The 19,645-nt window shown below is 40.1% G+C and overlaps 1 protein-coding gene across 1 annotated transcript; it reads right to left on the bottom strand.

The window, feature by feature from the left end:
* Nucleotides 1–16,968: 16,968 nt before the first annotated feature.
* On the bottom strand, nucleotides 16,969–18,096 carry KCNJ1 (potassium voltage-gated channel subfamily J member 1). Its single transcript, XM_027877575.1, has one exon. The coding sequence runs from the start codon at nucleotides 18,085–18,087 to the stop codon at nucleotides 16,969–16,971; it is 1,119 nt and encodes a 372-aa protein (XP_027733376.1). The 5' UTR covers nucleotides 18,088–18,096.
* Nucleotides 18,097–19,645: the final 1,549 nt, after the last annotated feature.

Raw genomic sequence — 19,645 nt, 5'->3', positions numbered from 1 at the left:
ACTCTGTATTGTCTGGTATATATTCTTCTGTATATACTTGCTCTGATTTCTGTTTTGCTATTGACTTGGATAAATGTTCAGTGTAGAACTGGTATTTGATGGGAAGGTATGTAATGCCTAGGGTCTTCCTTTCCCCATAAATGAATAGCAATCAGAAGTTTAGCTTGAACTTAAAAACTATATCTCCTCTAAGGGTGGGGAGGCCGCACAACTGTTCTGTGAAGTTTGGATTCTGTCAAAGGACTGCACTTGAGGACCTAGAGGGCCACATGTGGCCTCAAGGTTGCAGGTTCCCCACCCGTGACCTAGATTAATAATATTTAGAGCAGATAAATACAATGCTAACCTGGTACCCCTTTTCTCTGAGTAGCCAAGCTTCTGGTCCCAATCTCCTGCTCCTCCTCCCAAGGAAATAGACTGCCTTGGAGAAAGCTGCGAGAAGACTAGGCTAGAGATGTCTATTCTATCTCCCTTTGAGCCACACAACATACTCCTACTGCACATGTGGGGGATAGGCTTCACCACCCATAGTTCTCAATGAGCACTTTTCAAGTGCCTACTATGTGCCAGGCATTCTGCTAGGTGCTGGGTATACAAATACAAAAATGAGAATCCCTACCCTTAAGGAGCTTGTATTTTCCTGAGCATGATTCATCATGCTCACCGATAAGAAAAGACAGAATATTTTCAAAAATCAAGATGCAGTGATTTGGGGGAAGGGGAACAATCAGCTGAAGAAGGTGATGTGAGCTGAAGGACTCCTTTGGTGGGAGCCAAGGTTTCCAAGAAGCAGCAATAGAGGGAGGAAAGTAGCTTATGTCTGAACAAAGATACAGATATGGGAGATGGAACATCTCATACGTGGAATATCAAGGTCAATTTTGCTAAAGCAAAGAGTATAAGAGAGGAAGCAATGTGTAATCAACTTGGAAAGAAAATCTAAGAGAATTTTTATTTTACCCTAAAAACCCACAGAAGCTCCTTGAAGTGACCGAATTAACTTAGATCTGTTTTGTAGTTATTTGTGTTGGTGTTTACTTTTTATAAGGTCCAGGAAGGCAAGAACTGTTGCATTATCTAAATGGATCTCCCATAACCTAATGCTCTGAACAAAATAGATCCTTAATAGCTATTTGCTAATATAATTTGCATCTTAGAATTTGAGAACTTAATGGACTTTGATATGTTATATTGTGTTATATTATATTATGTTGTATTATATTACATTATAATATATCATATCATATTGTATTAGGTTATATTATATTACATTATGTGATATGGTATGTTGTTTGGTTAGGTTGTATCATATTATATGATATGATATATTATATCATGTTTGGTTAGGTGGTATTGTATTACATTATGATATATCAATTTATATTATATCATATTGTATTGTAATATATTGTATTTTAGATGAGAAACCCAAAAGAGCTTCCATAATTTGGTAATTCTAAACCTAAATTTAAGGTTTAGAAATCACTTTCTCTGAGGACTCTGTGAGGTAGGTAGCTCAAGTATTATTATCCTCTGAGGCTCAGAGAGATTAAATTATTTGCCTAGGGTTATATAGTTAGTGGCAGAGCCAAGACAGAACCCAGGTCTCCTCCATTTCATCACTGCCACATAATTACTGACTATTTGCCCAACACTGTACTACATTGTATTGGTCTAGTCATCTTGTACCCAAAATAGTATAATGGCTACTGAAAAGCCAGATAAATGTTGCAAAGGACCTTATCCCACCCCCTCTGAAAAATAATAACTACGGCTGCCCCAGAAATAGAAGACTGACTCTCAGGCAATTTTCACTTTGGTGAAACTACAGAAAGAGTATGGTGCCACCTGCTGGCCAGAGGCTACATAGCTGGCACCTAATATGGTCTATCTCATTCCAATCCAATACCGCCCCTGTGCGGTGCAGGCTCCCCTCGCTCTCATCACCACATGTAGAATGTGCATGTAACCCTTCCAGTCCTCCTTCCCTCAGCCCCCCAAGCTGGGAACACTTGGAAAAAGAGGCAGGAAAGTGACACTGGAAAAAGAGATGGAGCATGGAAAGAGCTAGCAGCCTAGGACCAGGGGAGCCAACTGACCCCTCTGCCTGGCCAGCTAAGATCCATTATGAAGCCCTCCTGGGAGGAAAACTAGTGGGGTGGGGGGGAGATGAGAACCATAATACTTGATTAAGGTCAAACCTAAAAACAGAGGAAAAGAGTTCAAAGGAAGGAATCTGCTAGGTCACCAGGCAGCGGCCACAAGGATGCCATTTAACTCAATGCAACTAGTATATTTATTAAGCAGATGTTGCCAGTCAGTCAATAAGTATTTTATTTATTTTATTTTTCAATTAACAAGCATTTATTTTCTCTCCTCACCCTCTTTCCATTTAAAAGAAAAACAAAACCATTGTACCAATAGTCAAGCAAAAACTGATTCTCACATCGCCCATGTTCAAAATTGTATGTGTCATTTTGGATTTTGAATCCATCACCTTTATCAGAAAGTGTACTGCATGTTTCCCAAGAGTCCTCTGGAATTATGGTTGGTGTTCTTAAGTTGGTATGGAGGTTCTTAAGTCTTTCCAAGTTGTTTATCTTTACAATGTTGTTATAGTCATCATTTCCCCCATTTTGCTCACTTCCCTCTTCATCAGTTCACACAAAAAACCCCCATTCAACAAACATTTAATAAGTACTTACAATGTGATAGGCCCTAGGGATTCAAAGAAAGGCAAAAACCCTTCGGGAGTTCAGAGTCCACTGGGGGGGACAACATGTGAATATCTAGGTACATACAAGATAGACACAGAATAGATGGAAGGTAGCCTCAGAGCAGAAGACATTACCTACTGCGGAGACCAGGAAAGGCCTCCTGCAGAAAGATTTGAGCTGGATCTTGAAGGAAGCCACAGAAACCAAGAGGTGGAGGGCAGGGAGGTCAGGTCATGAAGAACTTCAAAAGTCAAACAGAGGACTTTAACTTGGATCATGGAGGCCAAAAGGGGGTCATTAGAGTTCATAGAGCAGGATAGTAAGGCCTAAAGGAACCCTAAAGTTTAGATAAATGCCAAAATGTAGAATACAACAGTAGGTTGTAACAGTACAACAGTAGGGGAAAGGCACAAAAACACAGATATCTACAATACACTTTATTACACAAGTGTAGAAGTAGCTTAAAAAAAGGCTCCCCTTGTCCCTTCTGTCCCATGCAGTTATCATGCATGATAACTGTCCCATCCCCTTTAGTGTTAGTCTTATTGAATGCATTATTTACTTTCCCTCCACCCACCTCTCCTGAACCCCTTGCAATCTGGCTTCCATCCCTACCACCTACTGAAACAACTTTCTAGGAGGTCATCATTAACCTTAGCTTCTTTCAAGGCTCAGCTGGAGTGCCCTTTCCTCATCCCTCCCCCCCACCCAACTCCCCAAATTATTTTATATTTACTTTGTACATTTCTTCCATTTATTTGTCTACATGCATGATGTTCCCTACCCCTGTTTCCATCCCTTTGGAAAGATCATAAGCTCCTGGAGGGCAGGGATAATTTTTTTTTGTCTTTGTATCTCCAGCACCTAGAATAGTGCCTGTCACATAGTAGGTGCTTAATGAACACTTTTTATATGAACAAGTCTAATGGGGGAATTTAACACATATCCAAATAATCATAATTTTAAAATTATACAATAAGAGCATGCAAAATATATGGGATGTCTGAAGGAGGAAAGATTATCACTTTCTTCTGGGATGAGGGAACACTTCCTGGAAGAGGTAGCATTGGAAATGTGCCTTAATGGATGTATAGAAACTCAACAACCTAAAGGGGATAGAGTTAGAAGGATATTCCAGGCACAGGACAGTAGCATAACCAAAGACAGAGTTAGGGAACTGTTGGGTTCATATGGAGCACCTCCAGTGTGTAACCCATTTTGGTGTATGGAGTACATGGAAGGGGGTGGTATGAATTAAAGTAGGATGATGCAATAAGATATGAAAGGTAGGGTGATGCAAAATTGTGTAGGACCTTGAAGGACTTGAGCTTTATTCCATAGGTAATAGGGAACCAGGAAGGGCTTTCATCAAGAGAATGATATGATCAACTCTATAGTCTATAATATGGAATATTAGTCTGGTGATGCTTTTTTTTTAGGCAGTTGGGGTTAAGTGACTTGCCCAGGGTCACACAGCTAATAAGTGTCAAGTGTTTGGTCTGAAGCCAAATTTGAACTCAGGTCCTCCTGACTTCAGGGCCGGTGCTTTGTCCACTGTACCACCTAGCTGCCCCTCTGGTGATGCTTTTAATGACAGCTTGGGACAGGAAGAGATGGTACATGTTGGAAGACCTGTTAGAAAGTATTGCAATCATCCAGATGGGTTGTACTGAGGTCCTACCCGTACCAAGGCAGAGACAAATTTGATGATGTAAGAGATGGAATCACAAGTACTCGGACAAATGATTTACATAAGCAACAAAAGAGAAAGAAAGAAGATAACATTGACATTTCAAACATGAAAGACAGGATGAATGTTGATGCCATACAGAACAGTGGAAACAGAAGGAGGACATGCCTTGGAGAAAAGGTAAAAGGTTAAAGATAGGACATGTTGAGTTTGAGATGTATATGGGACATATGAATAGAAATACTTCATGGATAGAGATTCAGGGGCAGAGCACAGAAAACATGGCAGGATAGAAATGTAAGGCTCATTTATATGGAGGAGAAAGTTAAATTTATGGGAGTGAATGAAATTACCAATGGAGAATGCATAGAGCAAAAGAACACATATCACAAAGTTCAGAAAGAGCCTTGTGTAGAGTAAGTACAGAATCACCTACTAAATTGAATTGAAGGAAGATGAAAAATTAAGGAAGGAATACCTAAAGAGTGTAGGAGAACCAGAAGAGGAAATGTCTTAGAAAGCAACTGAAGAGAGAGTACCCTGAAGGAGGGAGTCATCAACAATACCAGTTGCTGCAGAAATCAAGGAAAATGAAGACTAGTGATTAGGAAGTTAATAATGACCTTCTAGAGAGTTGTTTCAGTAGGTGGTAGGGATGGAAGCCAGATTGCAAGGGTTTCAGGAGAGATGGGTGGAGGGAAAGTAAATAATGCATTCAATAAAACTAACACTAAAGGGGATGGGAAAGATTACATGATAACTGCATAGGACAGAAGGGACAAGGGGAGCCTTTTTTAAGGCAGGGGAAATATGTAAGTATCTCATAGGTAGAAGACGATTGATAGAAGCCAGAGAAAGGACATGGGTGGGGATTGGATTAAAGGAACAGTTATGAGGATCAGTCTTAGCAAAGAATACCTCTTTCCATGAGGCAAGAAGAAAAGAAGAGATTGATAGTGCTCAGAAGTTTTGAATAGTACAGTTTGCAAAGTCATCACCTTAGAACTAGAAAAGACATGGCCATCTAGCCCAATTTCTGCATCTTAGCAGTAAGGAATGAAATAAAGCCCATGGAGATTAAATGATTTGCCCAAGGTTACAGAGGTAGCAAATGTCAGGGGTGGGAGTTAACCCAAGTACCCACTGCTCATTATATTATACCATATTACTTCCCTTCAGGGTTAGTGGAACTACTTTCAGAGAGTCTCAATCATTTCTTGTCTCAGAAGAAAGCTAAGTCTGGTGGTAGAAGAACAGGAATTGGGACTACTGGTGGTGGCTTGTGGAGAGATGAAAAGGTCTGGAATAATTAATGTGGAGGATAAGCCAAGGAGTCAATAAAAGTAGAGGGACTGCCAAGTGGCAGCAAAGGCCAAATTGAGATTATATACCAGATCTACCCAAGGGAAGGGCTGAATTGATCAGGATGTTGCTATATCTTATCTTCCTAACTTATAAAATGCTGTTTACTCTGATTCCGGACTTAGCCAGAACTTTCTCATTCCCTCCTTGTATTTACCTTCATCCCATTATATTATTTATCAGTATACTGTTTTTTTTTCTTTTTTAAAATTGAAATCAGAGGCTTAGGCAGTGCCTATGCATCACAGTGAAGTGAAGGATTGAAACAAGTACCTGGATAATTCTCATTCCTAAACTTGAATTTCTCCATTGGACTCTGAGCTCTTTGAGAATAGGGACTATTTTTCTGCCTTTCTTTAAACCCTTGATGCTTAGCACACTGCATGACACAGTAGGTGCTTAATACATACTTATTGACTAGCACCAGCTAGCTAAATATTTTAGACAAAAGTGTGAGAATAGATTGAACTGGCCAGATGATTATTTTTAAAAAATACTTTCCAGAGTAGTCCATTTCATTTTCAGATGATTGAGATGGTTAGGGAGTTATTCCTGATCTTAATTTGAAATCTGCCTGCCCTGTACCTTCCATCAATTAATCAGTCAATAAGCATTAAGCACCTACTGTGTGCAAGGCATGGTACCAAGTGCCTTCCACCCTCTGTCATTCCTCTTTCCTCTGGAACCAAACTGAATAAATCTACACACTCTTCCACAAGATAGTCTTTCAATCAAACATTTGAAAAGAGGTGTCATTGTTAGCTATGCTATATCATCTCTTCCTCTGCCGATCTTATGGCAGGATTTTCATTCTCCTCACTGGTCACCCTCCTCTGGGTGTGCTCCAGTTTGCCGATGTCCCTCCTGAAAAGTGGCCAAACTGAACACAACATTCCAGATTTGGCTAAATTGTTGCTGAACACACTGAGAATATGAGAATTATGTTTCCCTCATTCTGCACACTATACCTCCCATTGTCCAGCAAGACAACATCTCCAGCCACCCAGCTTGGGGAGCAATTTGGAACAATGTCCAAAGGTCTATAAAACTGTGAATATCCTTTGCTCCAACAATACCATCCCAAAGAGAATAGAGAATAGGAAAAAGAATAGGAATACCTATATGTGCAAAAATATTTGTAGTAGCTCTTTTTGTGGTGGCAAAGAAATGGAAACTGAAGGGGAATGTTCATCAATTGGGGAGTGCTGAAGAAGTTGTAGTATATGATTATGATAGAAGCCTGTTGTTCTCTAAGAGATGACAAGCTGGAGGGTTTCAGAAAAAACTGGGAAGACTTATATAAACTGATGAAAAGTGAAGTGAACAGACCCAGAAAAGCATTGTGCACAGTAAGAGCAGTATTGTAATGAGATCAATCATGAAAAGACTCTGATTGATACAATGATACAAGATAATTTCAAAGGACCCATGATGAAAAATGCTATCACCTCCAGAGAAAGAGAACTAATGAACTCTGGGTCCAAATTGAAGCATATTTTTTTCTCTTTCTTTATGTTTCTTGCTTTTTATTTTTTTTTTTTGCAACATGGCTAATATGGTAATACGTTTAGCATAACTTCACATGTATAATTAATATCATATTGCTTTCCTTCTTAAGGGGTGTGGGAGGGGCAAAAAGGAGGAAGAGAATTTGGAATTCAAAAAAATTTTTAATGAATGTTAAAAATAAGTAAGTGAATGGATGAATTTTATTTAATAAGACAACACCCTTCTTTCTTCTTAGCCTAATTGTCATTCTCTTCCAACTGCCATTTCAATTGAAGAAGCAGTTTACAATACATATGCTATTTACAAGGCTCTCCACCAAGTGCTAGAAAAACAGGCAAAATGAAAAAAAAAAGTGTTCCTGACCGCAAGGAACTTAGCTGTGTATATCCTGCTGTGAGTATTCTCCCTTTCCCCTTTCACCCTCAACAAATACTCTTTGCCCTGGTGATCCTAGTATTGCTCTTAGAGATATCTTCTTCAAGATTCCCCTCCTGGATGAGCCCTCATTCTGAAATAAGAATCCTATATTTTGTTTTGCTTGACTGTCCATATTTGTTTCAAGGATTTTGGGTTTTTTTTATTTTTTTCAATGGGGGTGGGCATGTGAGAGTAAAAGAAAACAATAGCTGATATTGTGTGACTCTGAGTAAGTCACAATCTCTGTCTGCCTCAATTTCCTCATCTGTAAAATGAGGACAATAACAACACCTACTTCCCAGAGTTATTATGAGGATAAAATAACATTTGTAAAGTGCTTTGCAAACCTTGAAGTGCTAGCTATGAATATTAAAACAAATCTTTATTAATTGAAAAAATCCATTTCAAGTATTTTTAAAAATTTAAAAGAAGCCTACAGAGCATGAGACTTATCATCAGCCCAAGGAAGGAACACGGCTTTATTTATTTGTTCTTGCATAGTCCTAGAGAAATGGGGAATTATTTGGTGGCCTGACATATAAGTCCAGCCTGCTGGTGAGGTGATCAATCAACAATAAATCTCAAATATTTATGAAACATCTTACGTGTGCCAGACACTGTTTTGGAAACTATGAGGAATTCAAATATGTATATACTATGGAGTTTACAATCTAATTGGGGAAATTAATTGCATGCACATAAAAAGATAAACTATCTTTACCCAGTAGAATGTAAGGTCTATTTTAATTTTTTTCTTTGAATCCCTAGCATTGAGCACTTCCTTCAAGACTCAATTCAAGCAGCCTTCTACCTAATCCTCACAGCTGCTGGTGCCTTTCTTCTCTCTCTAATACTTCACATTTATCCTGTATATGTAAAAGGCAACTTACCATAGTGGATAGGGAGCCAGGCTTGGAGTTGGGAAGATCTGGGTTCATTCAAGTCTCACTCTAACACTTTCTGGCTGAGCAAGTCACTTAAACCCTCAATGTTCAAGGCAGCTCTCTAAGCCACACTGCTTTGCCAGAGGGAATTTCTTCATTTATGCATTCACTATACTAGTGAAATCACAGACCCAGTCATTGGGTCTTATATGTATATGTACATGCCTTATGTAAGAACTCTCTTTCTTGTTTTTGTATACCCAGCATGTAGCATAGTACCTGGAACATAATAGGCACTAGATAAATGTTTGTTGATTGATTATTTAATAATTATTTGTTGAATTAAACTGAATAATTAGCGTAGTGCCTGGCACATGGGAGACATTTAAATGTTTATTGACTGTAATTCAAGGCAATAAATGACAAGTGTCAAATGAACTTGTTTTTTGTTTTTGTTTTTTGTTTTTTGTTTTGTTTTGTTTTGTTTTTTGGTGAGGCAATTGCGGAAAATGAAGTATTTTAGACAGAAATTGCAAGGAAGAAATCACTTAGGGCTGAGATGCTCAAGGAAAACTTTGTGGAGAAGACCAAAATTGATTTAGGCCACATAGGATTGGTCAGAATTAATTAAGTGGAGAGGTTAGAGGAGCTTATTCGTGAAGGAATCAAGGATGGAATGGAGACATGGGAGCCAGTGGGAAAGCTAAGAGACCAGTTTGCCTGGAATACAAGTTTTTTGCTTTGTTTTTTTTGTTTTGTTTTTTTAGACAATTGGGGTTAAGTGACTTGCCCAGGGTCATACAGCTAGTAAGTGTCAAGTGTTTGATCTGAAGCCAAATCTGAACTCAGGTCCTCCTGACTTCAGGGCCGGTGTGCTATCCACCGCACCACCTAGCTGCACCCCCGGGAATAGAAGTTTTGGGAGTAGTGGGACATAAGGTTGGAAACTAGGTTGGGTCCAGATTGTGTTGAATGCCAAGTTGAGGAGTAAGGACTTGAGTTTAGGCAATATGGAATCATTAACAGTTTTTTCAGCAAGGAAGAGAGTTACATGATGAAAAGAGTGTTTCAATAATTTTAATCTGATGGCATTATATTGGATGGATTAGAAAGTGGGTAAGCTAGAAATGGAAGATAGGTAAGACAATCTTGTTAGGAGAGTGGTTTTGATGTGAACTCAAAATGAAGAGGGTGTCAGACACACCCATCCTCAAAGGGTATTTTCCTAAATCAATGTCATTCTGGCTCATCACATCTCTGTAGGTTGCCTCTAATTTTCATTTTGCAGATGAGTAAAGTGAGATCTAAAATTAGAACAACGGTCTTCTGGTCCCCAGTTTTCTGTTCTTTCCAATGAATGGTGGAGGAAAATTCTCCAGAAAAAAAGCCTGGGGCCTTGATTTTAATTTTTCCTACCATTTCTCTGTAGGCTTGGCCCTCCTACTTAGCTGGAACTTTGGGCAGGTGTGTTCATTTAAGAACCACTGCTCCTTCGCCATCTGGCTGCCAGTTGAAGACGAGGACCCCAAGATCCCCAGCACATGCTTTAATAGAGCAAAATGTTTGCCTGCAGGCAGCCATGAAATTGACTGCATGCTTTTGGAATGTGACATGCTTTGTGACTGTAACCACCTAATGCCCAAAATTCAAGTGAAATGCAGGGGAAGGCCACCAAATAAGCTGAATTAGTGGACCCAGACTGTCAAAAGGCCCCAGAGTAATGTCTCTGGCTTTATGAATGTTCATTCTAATACCATCTATTCTAAACTTTTAAGGCCAGGACTTGCAAAGAAGTCAAACACCCAAGCATATGGTGGAATCAAATGCCCTCTCCCTAAAGCGATTCCACGAGGTACTTATTGGTGAACTCCGTAGAATTTGCTTCTGAGTATAAGATCGGTACTTAATAAATACTTGTTACTTTTGCTTTTCCAGGAGGGAAGGAGCATCAGTGGCTAGTGCCCTCTGGAAGCTGCTTAGCTTCTTAGGTGTCTTGGAGATTTCCTTGGCTTGCTTTGTGGCACTTGTACCCATACTGACCTCTCTCCTCACAATGAGTTCTTTCTGTCCCCAGGGTAAGGTCTGCATGTCACTTGCCTGGAAAAGCACCTGGCTCACCTAAGGGCTATAACCCAACAATAAAATGAACTGAGTCCAAGACCTGGGCCATTCAAAATACATTTTAAATTAGGGTCCTCCTACCCCCACCTTCCCCCCAAGCATGATCTTATTGGCCTCTTCAACTAAGTTTCAATGCAACTCATCCTCTGGGCAAGGCCCAGCTCCAAGGAGTCCAGCTGGGTGCATCTGGCCAGGGAGATTAAATTATTTTTGAATTCCTAACTGAATGTTCTTTTAATGGAAACTTAATGACAAGCATTGAAATAGATTTCCTCCATAACCCCTCCTCCCTCTTGCTCCCCACACATGGCTCTGGGCTGCCGTGGTTCCGATAACCTTTATTCCCTGCCCCTGGACTTTTATCTCCCCAATGACAAACGGCCTTTGCTGGACAGAAAGAGGAAATTCCAGTCATTGTTCTCAAACTTCTGGCTTCCAAAATAAAATGCTCTATCTCCTCTGTCAAGCTTTGATTGACATTCTGCTTCCTGTAATGGCTGGCAATAACGGCTAAGGGGCAGGGCCAACACCCAGCTCATTTGCATATCTGCCACCCCATGGGATGGAGGGGAAGTTTGTGCCTTTATACTATAGGATGATTTTTTGAATCATAGAATCTTAAGTATATGAAAGGGTCTTAACAATCATTTTGGTTAACTGCTACATAAAACATGATGCCATTCGCTATTTTCTAGTTAAAAGGAGCAGTGTAGTACAGTGGGAAGATCTGGGTTCTAATCTTATTTCTACTACCTTTGTGACCTTAAGTGAGTCACTTAACTTGGAAGGCCTGCTTTTTTTCTCCCTTGTTAAATGAGAGAGTTGGACTAGAAGGCCTTAGAGGTCCTTCCACCCCCAAAGTGATTATCCCAAATGAGGACCTCCCTGCAATGGGGAACTCAAAGCATCCTTTTCCATCTTGAAGTTCTGATTGTTAATAAAGTGTTTGATTATTTAAAAAATTTGGAGATGGCCAGCTGGGGCGGGGCTCAGGAACATCCACTAGACACCTAACAGAGTCAGAGAGGCATCTTACTTACTTATATTTCAAGAGCTGACAAAAAGGGAATCAGAAGGCCTGGTCACAAGGGTTCTTGTCAGGAAACTCTGAGTAAGCCAAATATTTAGTTAGGAAGAATTGATCCTCACTGGAAACTTGACTTAATCTTTATCCCACTCTCCAAATGCAGAAAAAGTCCATAGTTCCCTATTTCCCCGAATGCCCATCAGCCACTCCATCCGAGTCAGGTTCCTTGTCCCCAGAATATACCTGAGTGATGTAGGAAAGACAACAATAACAATCACAAACACTTGAAGTAGTCACACAAGGATGGATTTCAGGGTCTGGTTGCAGGCCAAATTCACTGGGGATAATTTGCCAATGAATATGACACCAAAGCTGAGATCAGTGTCCAACACAATTCAAGGCAGAATGCCCGAAGAAGTATGGTGTTTATGTCTCCCCCAAACCTTCCACTCCAACATTCTAGTTACATGTTTGTTGTTTCTCATCTTAAGGTGGGGAGAAGTTAGCAGGAAGTGAGTTATTTGACTCTACTTTTCATTTTCATTTTCCATCAGTGGCTCTGCTTGGTTTTTACTCCAAGGACATAATGTCCCCTCCCCGGATAAGTTCATCACCTGAAATTTCATCATCATGGAGGTTGATCCAGCTTTGATACTCAATACCTGCTCAGTACTCTCAGCTGCCTCTCCCCTCTGATTGCAGAGTTGGGAGGTAGAACAATGAATTCCTCCCAAAGCCTTTCTTTGTGGAGGGCTCAGAACTTTCCAGTTAAACTCTTATTTTCCACCAGCTACAGATATCATGTCCCTGTGTCAGTCAGGCACCTTCCAGTACCCTCCTTTTTAGTTTCATTTTATATATTGTTTTCCCTTATTAGATTGTGCAATCCTCGAGGATGAGGACTGTCGTTCTTTTTCTTATTTGTACCCCCAGCACTTGGCATAGTACATTGTAGGCCTTGATAAGTGTTTATTAACTATTAACTATTGCTTAACTACCCATTGTAGAGTATCAGCAGAGGAGTCGAGTGACACACAGGACTCTGAGATCATAGGACATAGAGCCGGAGGAGACCATAGAGATGACCACGTCCGACACGTGCTTTTTAAAGATGAGGACGTTGAGGCTCAAAGGGGGCAAATTACCTGCCTAAGGTTACACAGTTAGTAAAATAGGGGTGGGGTCCAAACTCAGGCCCTATACCTCCAGATCCAGGCCTTTCTCCCTCTACCTCCGATGCTACATCTTCCCGCTTAAGATGCTGTAAAAGGCCTTTATACCCTTTAGTTCAAAATCTTTAAAATTGTGTATCCACAACCTCCCTTGGTCATCCGTCCCAGTGTCTTATAATCCTTATGCCCGGATTTTTCTTCCTGCTCTTTATAATTCATGCCCATTCTCGGTACAAACTGAGAGGGCAGCTCCTTGTCCCTTCTTGAACATGACAACTTTTCATATAGAACTCCCTCCTTCTTTCCTTTATACTGACCCTTTCCTTTCTGATACTAATAGATTGAAGTCTTGTAGCCTTCCCTCCCAGAATCATTTATGCCAAACCTCAATTCTAGTGTCAGAGTTTGCTCTCTTATTTCCAAGGTTCTCCAAGAGCCAGGGAGCATTAGAGCTAGAAACCAGATCCTCAGAGTCAAAGATCCCATGGCAACTATGCTATATTGGCATCATTCAGGAGATCAATGGCAGTGGAAATACTGACTGCAGAAAGGTAGGCCTCAGGCCCTCTGGGAAGAAGCAACAAATGAGTTAGAAAGGATAGGCTTTGATCTGTATTCACCAATTCAATCCATTTTTTCTACCTTACAAAAATAGCAACAATACATGAAAAGGGGGCACAAAGAACAGGCAAAGAATAACCAATTTAGTCAAAGGTTCTTTGTGGCCCAGAAAACTTAATATACCTCCCCAGGGCACTTACTGTTTTCATACATTCACTAGCATCTTGTCCCACACAATGCACATTATAAATATTGAGTGACCCATTTAAAATCATACTCTAAGGGCAATAAGGCAAATCTATTCTTTTCAATTCAATAAATATTTGTTAACACTTCTTATATACAATGCACTATACCGAGTGCTGAGGCTATGAAGACAAAAATGCCCTTGAGGAGCCTACATTCTACTGTGCAAATACAACATGCCAACCGATAAGTAAATAGGTAAGTAGAAATACAGTAATATAACATAATTTTGAGAGTAAGAGGGCACTAAAAACTTTGGAGATTACATGAAGTCAAAAGCAAATCACATAAGGACAAGGGTAGGTGAAGACAGATATATCAAAGTCAAATTACAATGACTTAGATGTGACTGTTCATTTCCCATTTGGCAGCCCTCCTCTGGACTTTGCCGTCATGTCTCTGAGCTTCATACCACTTCTCGTATGTTGTCTTCCCCCAGTAGACTGTAAGTTCCTTGAGGGCAGGAACTGTCTTTCTTTTTTTTATTTTCTTTGGGTGTTCTCAGTGTTTGATACAGTGCCTGGCACATGGTAGGCACTTAGTAAATGTTATTCAATTGATTGATCAAACAATAGATCAGGTTATTAGACCATGATGAAGATAAGACTACTCTTGTTCATATGTCCAGGGCTCTCCAGCAGAGTCAGTTCTTCATTGTGTGTTGAATTTAAATGAACAGCAATTTAGTCCCTGTGTGAGGTGCTTAGTTTCTCTGTTTCATGGCCATGGAAGGCACTGATAGCCATCTAATGTCACATTGGCTCACAAGGACCAAAGTATGTAGATGGATCAGCCCATCTACTTCATCACTACTTAAAAAACAAGACACATTCCTTGCTAATAAGAGTGCCATAGCATTACTCCATATACTATGATTGTAGAACAGCATTATAGTAGAAGGATAATGACTACAAGAGAAGTTGTCTCTTCTTTGGGTGTAATAAGATAGATACCCAGACAATAAGTGTATTTTATTTAATCACCTCCCCAACCCCTAATAAATCTACCTGTCCCCAAGAAAAAACCCATTCTATCTGCAATTGGTTTTTAAAATAAGTTTATTCTCTAATGATAAGTGTTGCTTTTGAAAAAAAGCATTAAGTATTTACAAATTTTATATATTAATTAACACTCTGTCAAAAAAAAAAAAGAAGATTCCTGCTTGGAATTAGGTACCATCTACTATAGTTCACATTCAAAATGGCAGAAGGAAGGGACTGAATAAAACCCAAGTACACTCTTATATCCTGGGTAACAGAAGGAGAAGGGGATCGGGTGGAGGGAGAAATGGAAGACTGGTCAGTTTCTTGACTGCTTCATTTCATTCCATTAATTATTTATTCTCACTTCTCTTTTGGAAGGAGCTAGGTCATAACAAGCCCTAACAGACAAGCCCAATGAACCTTCTCTGAGGTTTTATTGAGCTTCCATTTCAAGTATAGCTTCGTACCTTTAAACTCCTTGTTGGATCTCTTAGGAAGACAGACCATGCCCAGTATAACACAATTTTCACTTATAATCCCAGTCAACACTGGGAGAACATAAAGGTGTCTTTTGGGAAAATAGTATCACAGCTTTCAAATCAAGTATTTATCTTTGCAAGGAAGTATGGGTACAGATTCCAATTCACTGACTTAAGACGTGTCTGTCTATACATACAACATGGAACAGAAATTTGAAACTGTTAAGTTGGCTAAAGACCAACATGGGTCTTGAGTTTATTTGGCTCTTTCAGAAAATGGGTTAGGCTCCAGATCTCCACTCCACTGTAGGTGTGGGTAGACGCAGCCTACGTGGGCTCATCTGTGTTGAGCAATTGCTGGACTTTACTGGGTACCATCACTCAGGAGTGGGAAGTGTGGCCCATCGCCCAAGAGTTATTTTTAAAGTTGGATCTGTATGGTTTAGCTGCACAGTTACTCCCTTTGTTCAACAGCCTCCACTTCTTTCTGGCAGGCTGGGTTTTCTTCTCTAGTTTAGCCCATGTTTCATTTGATGGAAGACAGTGTTGTAAGAGGAATGATTCTCGATTCTCAGCATCAACTGAATCAAGTGAGAATATAGCTACCCTGAGAAATTCACAATTTCTTTGAGGGGTGGTGGTATGGAGTAGGAAAATCATTCTTTGAGATCCTATTTTTGAACTTCAAAGTGATATTTGTGTGTTCCCTGCCACTGTGAATAATTCATGAACCACTTTTAACTTTCCTGAAAAAAAATCACCCAAAATGAGTACTTCTATGGCTGAGGCCTTTCAATCAATTCATTTCTTGGGGTTTCAAGTTTCCTTATGTAGAAATCAAGGAGGTTGGACTAGATGTCCTGTGAGGTCCCTTCTATCTCTAAATCCATAATTATTAGTTATTGATCCCTGCCGTGTATTTATTGGGGCTAATTTTCATTGGGACACACCATGTAAATAAAAGTCATGAAAATCACAGGGGACAGCAGAAAATAGTTAATGACAATGTAGACAGCCAGGCTAGATAATCAAGAAAACACATTCCTATTTTGCCTCTTAATTAAATTTGTGGATTTTCCCCCATCTCAGGGGTGGGGAGTCTTGGGCCTCGAGGTCACATGTGGCCCTCTAGGTCCTCAAGTGCAGCTGTGAAGACATTCAGTCAAAGGGCTGCACTTGAGGACCTAAAGGGTCACATGTGGCCTCGAGGCTGCAGGCTTCCCACCCCTGCTAGGTAATTATCTCAATTCTCCAGCTTCCTTTACTTAGGTAGACACCATCAGTAACACATGATCTGTTGCAATGACTCTGACTTAACACAAAGTAAAAATTTGGACAGATCCTCTCCTTCAGAAGACCATCCATATGTCAATCATCAATATTGCTAAAAAGAACCCCAGCTTGCAAAGGGTGGGGAGGGTGGCATTGAAATTTGCTTACTTCACATGTTCATATTGGTTCAACTCAACAACAAGCCCTGAAAGTTAAGAAAGTGAAGGCACTAAACTAGCCCCTAGGAGCTCAGAGCAAAAATGAAGTAGCTCCTACCCTCAAGGAACTTACATTCAGATTGTTTGATGACCTAATTACTTTAAAGAGACTCCTATATACTACTACTGCCTGCAATTGGTACTGCTGTGTTCTATAAGGTCAGACCGCAGAATGCAAAGAGTAATAGTACTCATTAACTTTCTTTGAAGGTTCTTGATCTGTTTAGGTATCCCTAAAAATTCTGATTGATTCTCTGTGTTTCTAAGTTATCATGTACCGTAGTATTTTTGCTTTGCTTATGCCAAATGGCTACATTTTGGTATCATCTGTTTCACTGACTTCTGCCAGGACAAAGTTGGGATTGTCATAACCTCTCTTCAACCTGGCTTTGGCATCTTTCTCATTGTAGAGGCATAAGGCACAATGCGGGGTATCCACTGCCACCGTCTTGCCGAAGTTATGGAAATCTACTCTATACTTCCCTTCCTTGGTCTTGGACACCATAGGGGCAAAACCATAGCCCCATAACACTTCCTCTGGGATGTAGGAGGTCCGGGCCTGACAGGTGGCACTAGTGGATTCCACTGTTCCCTCTAGAAACACCACCAGTTCAAAGTCCTGCTGGAGAATATTTTCAGGTGCCATGTGGAAAAAGGGGCTGTTATGGTCAATCACGTGATAGATGGTCAATGGAGAAATAAAGAACAAGTTTTCATTGCCTGCATCAATCACAAAGTTGATATCTACCTGGTCCAAAATAATGGTCTCTCCCTCAGGTGTGACTGTGGTCCTCAAGAGCTTGCCATAGATGTGACTGCCAATCAAGAGGCTTTTCCTAAGGTTAGCTACCCGGATCAGGAGACAAAGCTTCCCACCCCGTTTGCTGATGACAGCATTCTTACTGAAGGTGATGGTTTTGGCTCGTTTCTTTGGTCTAGAGATCTTGGCTAAAATGGCACCACACATGAAAGCGTTGATTATAACTCCAAGGATGGACTGGAAGACAAGAAGGAAGATAGCGGTGCCACATTGTTCTGTCACACACCTGTAACCATAACCGATGGTAACTTGGGTTTCTAGAGAAAATAGGAAAGCTGAAGTTAAGCCATTAATGTTATCTACACATGGAGTATGGTTGCTAGATGGATGAAACTCTGGAAGATCTTTATGTATGTAGGCTACCGCGTACCATAGGAGGCCAAAGAAGAACCAGCTGCCTAAGAAGACAGCTATAAAAATGGTCATTTTGTACCTCCACTTGAGGTCAAGAACTGTCGTCCAGATATCCACAAAGAAGAACAACCTTGATTGTGCTTCCACATTGCCAAACTCTATGTTACACCTTCCATCTTTGGAGACTAGCCTTGCTCTCCGTTGGGAATGTCCAAAAAGGTGTATAGCAAAATATTTCCGGAGATATTTGAACATCCTTTCTGTCAACACTCCAATCTGGAAAACATATCAAAGTTAAAAAAGAAAAAAATTATAATTCTATTTATAGCTACAGTGAGGGAAGTGACTCATGCACACAGAGTTAGCTATGTAAGGAGAGATTTTACATTACTATGTTTGTTATCAAGTCAGTTGGGCTAACTGAGGGGTATGGACTGGTAACCAAAATTCTCTAAAGGAATTCTTTACTGAAGGGAGGGCTAGGATGCTTAGATATTTAGTAACAATAGTTTTGTACAACAAAGTCAGATTTCTCTGTGGTATCGTTAAAATTTAATTAAATTCAGTGAGTGTTCCTGGAATGCATTTTATATGCTCAGCACTATCTAGACACAAGATCAGGCTATTCTAATGGGTCCCTAGACCAGATCTCATGTCTCAGTGGCTCTCTGTAGTTTATCAGGATCCCAATGAGTAAGGAAGTAGCCAGAATCAACCTGCCCCACCTATCATCTCATTATTCAAAGATTTCATTATTAGGGGCCAGCTGTCAAGAAGTAGTCTCAAAACTTCTTTACACAATGCCATTCCACCCAGTTCCTCAAAGCCCTTTCTAAAACAATGGCTCACTGCCTCTCTGAGTGAGGCAAATGTTACTCTCACGAACTTCATTTTACAGAAAGAAACAAAGAGACTTTCTCTTAAAAAATTCAACTAGTTACTAGTGGAACCAGATAAAAATTTAAGAGTCCTTAATTATTAGTCTTTTGTCCTGAGCATTGTTTCTCACACAGAATTTGAGAGTTGGGAGAACTTTAAAGATCCTCTAGTCTGAACTCTATCATTTTATAGATAAGGAAACTGAAACCTTTATCTCAGGTGACACAATTAGAAAATAGCACAAGCAAGACTAGAGTTCATATCTTCTGAATGCCAAGTCAGTCAGTCAATGGGGATTAATTAAGCACTTACTATATGCCTGGCACTGTGCTAAGTACAGAGAATACAAAGGGAAAAAACACACTTTGCTCTCACAGAGCTTACATTCCAATGGGGGCAGGGGTGGGGGAGGTGGAGGGGCTGTTAATAACTAGGTGTATACAAGAGTGAGTAGAAGATAATCTAAAAAGAGAAGTCATTGCAACTGAAAGGTGGGGGAAAGATTGGTAAAGCCCTGCAGAAGGTGGGATCTAAATTAAGTTTTAAAGAAGCCAATGAAACTGAGGCAGAAACCAATGTTCTTTCCACTACACCATGCTGTCTCTCTAGAAAACTCACTTTTACCACCATCATCATCACCCCAAAAGAAAAGATAGAAAGAGTGAAAGGGGTTCTAGTGCTCACTATGCTTAGTAATACCTTCTTGGCACTTTGAATCAAATGCAAATGTAGTTTTTAAATAGAATTCAAAATTCCCCTTCAGCCATCTATACATTCACAAGATCCAGGAAGTGAAACTGACCAGAGACTGGCTCTAAAGAAAGGAGATGCTCACTGATATCTTGTTCACTGCCTCAGCCAGGTGAAAACAAAGAAAGGCAACACTAGGTAAAAGTGATCATAATTCAATTACTGCTGTCTCATTGCCTACTTT

The sequence above is a fragment of the Vombatus ursinus genome, unplaced genomic scaffold, assembly GCF_900497805.2.
Source record: "Vombatus ursinus unplaced genomic scaffold, bare-nosed wombat genome assembly UNPS02014813.1, whole genome shotgun sequence".
Classification (NCBI taxonomy): domain Eukaryota; kingdom Metazoa; phylum Chordata; class Mammalia; order Diprotodontia; family Vombatidae; genus Vombatus; species Vombatus ursinus.
The sequence above is the reverse complement of the archived record's forward strand: the minus strand, read 5'-3'. Positions and strand labels throughout refer to the sequence as shown.